We start from the raw sequence: 2,424 nt of genomic DNA, 5'->3' as shown, positions 1-2,424 counted from the left end.
CTCTCCGTGTCTGTGTCTGGGCTATATGCTTGGGAAGAAATGAGCAATTGATTGTCCTTGGAGTGGTGTGAGTGCTCTGATGGAGGTTACCAAGGGGTGGGAACGCATGGAGGGGCATGCCCACGCATAGTACGGGGGCGAGGCAGAGCAGGAGTGGGGAAGAAGTTTCCAGAGAGGAGAAGGCGCCATCTTCTAAACTGAAAGCACTAAGCAGTTCACTGGGTGGACAGTCGGGGAGGCAGATGTCAAGCGCCTGACAGAAAATGAGCACAAAGAAGGAAATCCCTGCAAGCAAGGCACACACTGAAAGCTCCTCGTGTGTGTAGTTCGATATACCGTAACATGGGGTCCTTTGCTTAAGGGGTAAGCTCAAAGTTTCTATCAATCATCAGTTAGCCAATCTATGGATTTTCAAGAATTACATGAAGACATTTGAATTTTAACATGAAGGCAGTGGTAATTTCCATTTGGCAAAAACCTTGTGATGGGGAAAGGCTGGCAGATGAGAAGTATTAAAGGTAAAGAAGTTTGTCACCTTGAGCAGTAAACTCAGGTTACAGTGTAGACGTGGTGTGAGTGGGTGTTGGGGTTCTCACACCTGGGCTCCTGCTGCTCCATGCCCCAAGCCCCCTTCCAACACCCAGTCCCCAGAGCACACCTTGGCTTTCATGCTTTACAGCAATTCTTCTGCTTTACAGCAATTCTTTATCCATTGAATACCCATATAATTTCTGCTTCCTTTCATTAAATAAGTTCCATTTGGGGAGAAATGGTGGGGGTTTTTTTCGTTGTTAAATCTCCGGACCTGCAGCAGTAAGTGCAGAATACTCCGTGTTTGATAAACACTTGCTGATTGAATGTGTGAAGAATTCAGTGACAACAGAAACAGAAAGAAAAGGACAGGTGTGAGAGGACCTTTGGCAATATCTGACGCTGATTAATGGAACAAATGAAGACAGAATTGAGCTGAGGTTAATTTTTTTTCAATTTTATGCTTGGTGACTAGGTGTATTTTTGAACGGATCAACTGGCATTGTGAACACAGAACAGGATTTGGTTTGTAAAGGCATGAGGAGGGGTGTGATTTCCAAACTTTTTGAATTTTAGAATTTCAGGTAAGAAATGTATCTCTCTGACTTACTAGAGCTCATTAAAAGTAATATAAAGATTTGCCTTTATAGCGGAATGACACTTTCCTTGCTGTCCTCTTCCCCAGGTCATGAACCTCAGCTGCTCCCTGTGGCAGGACAACAGCCCATCTGTCAAGCATTTTGCCTTCGCCAAGTTCTCTGAGGTCACTGAACAGTGTTCCCTTTTATTCACCCTCATCCTACTCATGTTTTCAGCATCCCTCACGGGCAATGCCCTCATAGCCCTTGCCATCTGGACCAACCCAGTCCTCCACACGCCCATGTACTTCTTCCTGGCCAACCTGTCTCTCTTGGAGATTGGCTACACCTGCTCGGTCATACCCAAGATGCTGCAGAGCCTTGTGAGTGAAGCCCGGGGCATCTCCCGGGAGGGATGCGCTACGCAGATGTTCTTCTTCACATTATTTGCTATCAGTGAGTGCTGTCTTTTGGCAGCCATGGCTTTTGACCGCTACATGGCCATATGCTCCCCACTCCACTATGCAACACGAATGAGCCGTGGGGTGTGTGCCCAGTTGGCAGTCATTTCCTGGGGAGTGGGTTGCATAGTAGGCTTGGGCCAGACCAACTATATTTTCTCCTTGAACTTCTGTGGTCCCTGTGAAATAGACCACTTCTTCTGTGACCTTCCCCCTATCCTGGCTCTTGCCTGCGGTGATACATCCCATAATGAGGCTGCAGTCTTTGTCGTGGCCATTCTTTGCATTTCCAGCCCATTTTTACTAATCATTGCTTCCTATGGCAGAATCTTAGCTGCCGTGCTGATCATGCCCTCACCTGAAGGCCGTCGTAAAGCTCTTTCTACCTGTTCTTCCCACCTGCTTGTAGTGACACTCTTCTATGGCTCCGGGTCTGTCACCTACTTGAGACCCAAGGCCAGCCATTCACCGGGAATAGATAAACTCCTAGCTCTGTTCTACACAGTGGTGACATCCATGCTCAATCCCATCATCTACAGTTTACGGAACAAGGAGGTCAAGGCTGCTCTACGGAGAACCCTGGGTAAGAAAAAAGTTTTGACTCGTGGGTAGATCCTGGAGGACCATGCGAATTTGCTCTTTGAAAAGATGCACACACAACCCAAGAGCAAAGAAAGAAACAAAAACTATGCTCTCTGCAACGTATTTTGTAAGGACCTTCTTTAATAATAGTAGCTGTAATTTTGGAGACACCTCTATACTCACAGTCAAACTTCTGATTGCCAAATTCTGGAAGGAAGTTGGCTACCAAAGAATTTTAATAGGTGAGTCCAATATTAGACAGATTTTCCAAA

General features: G+C 46.3%; 1 protein-coding gene across 1 annotated transcript; it reads left to right on the top strand.

Annotated features, from left to right (window-relative positions):
• The first annotated feature begins 1,191 nt into the window (after positions 1-1,191).
• Positions 1,192-2,198, top strand: LOC103679354 (olfactory receptor 10C1). The gene has a single exon (XM_008708864.1). It carries the CDS (start codon positions 1,220-1,222, stop codon positions 2,180-2,182), a length of 963 nt encoding a protein of 320 aa, XP_008707086.1. The 5' UTR covers positions 1,192-1,219; the 3' UTR covers positions 2,183-2,198.
• The last annotated feature ends 226 nt before the right edge of the window (positions 2,199-2,424 follow it).

Source organism: Ursus maritimus, unplaced genomic scaffold, assembly GCF_017311325.1.
Source record: "Ursus maritimus isolate PB19 unplaced genomic scaffold, ASM1731132v1 scaffold_28, whole genome shotgun sequence".
Classification (NCBI taxonomy): domain Eukaryota; kingdom Metazoa; phylum Chordata; class Mammalia; order Carnivora; family Ursidae; genus Ursus; species Ursus maritimus.
Note: the sequence above shows the minus strand (reverse complement) of the source record. Positions and strands in the feature narration are given on the sequence as shown.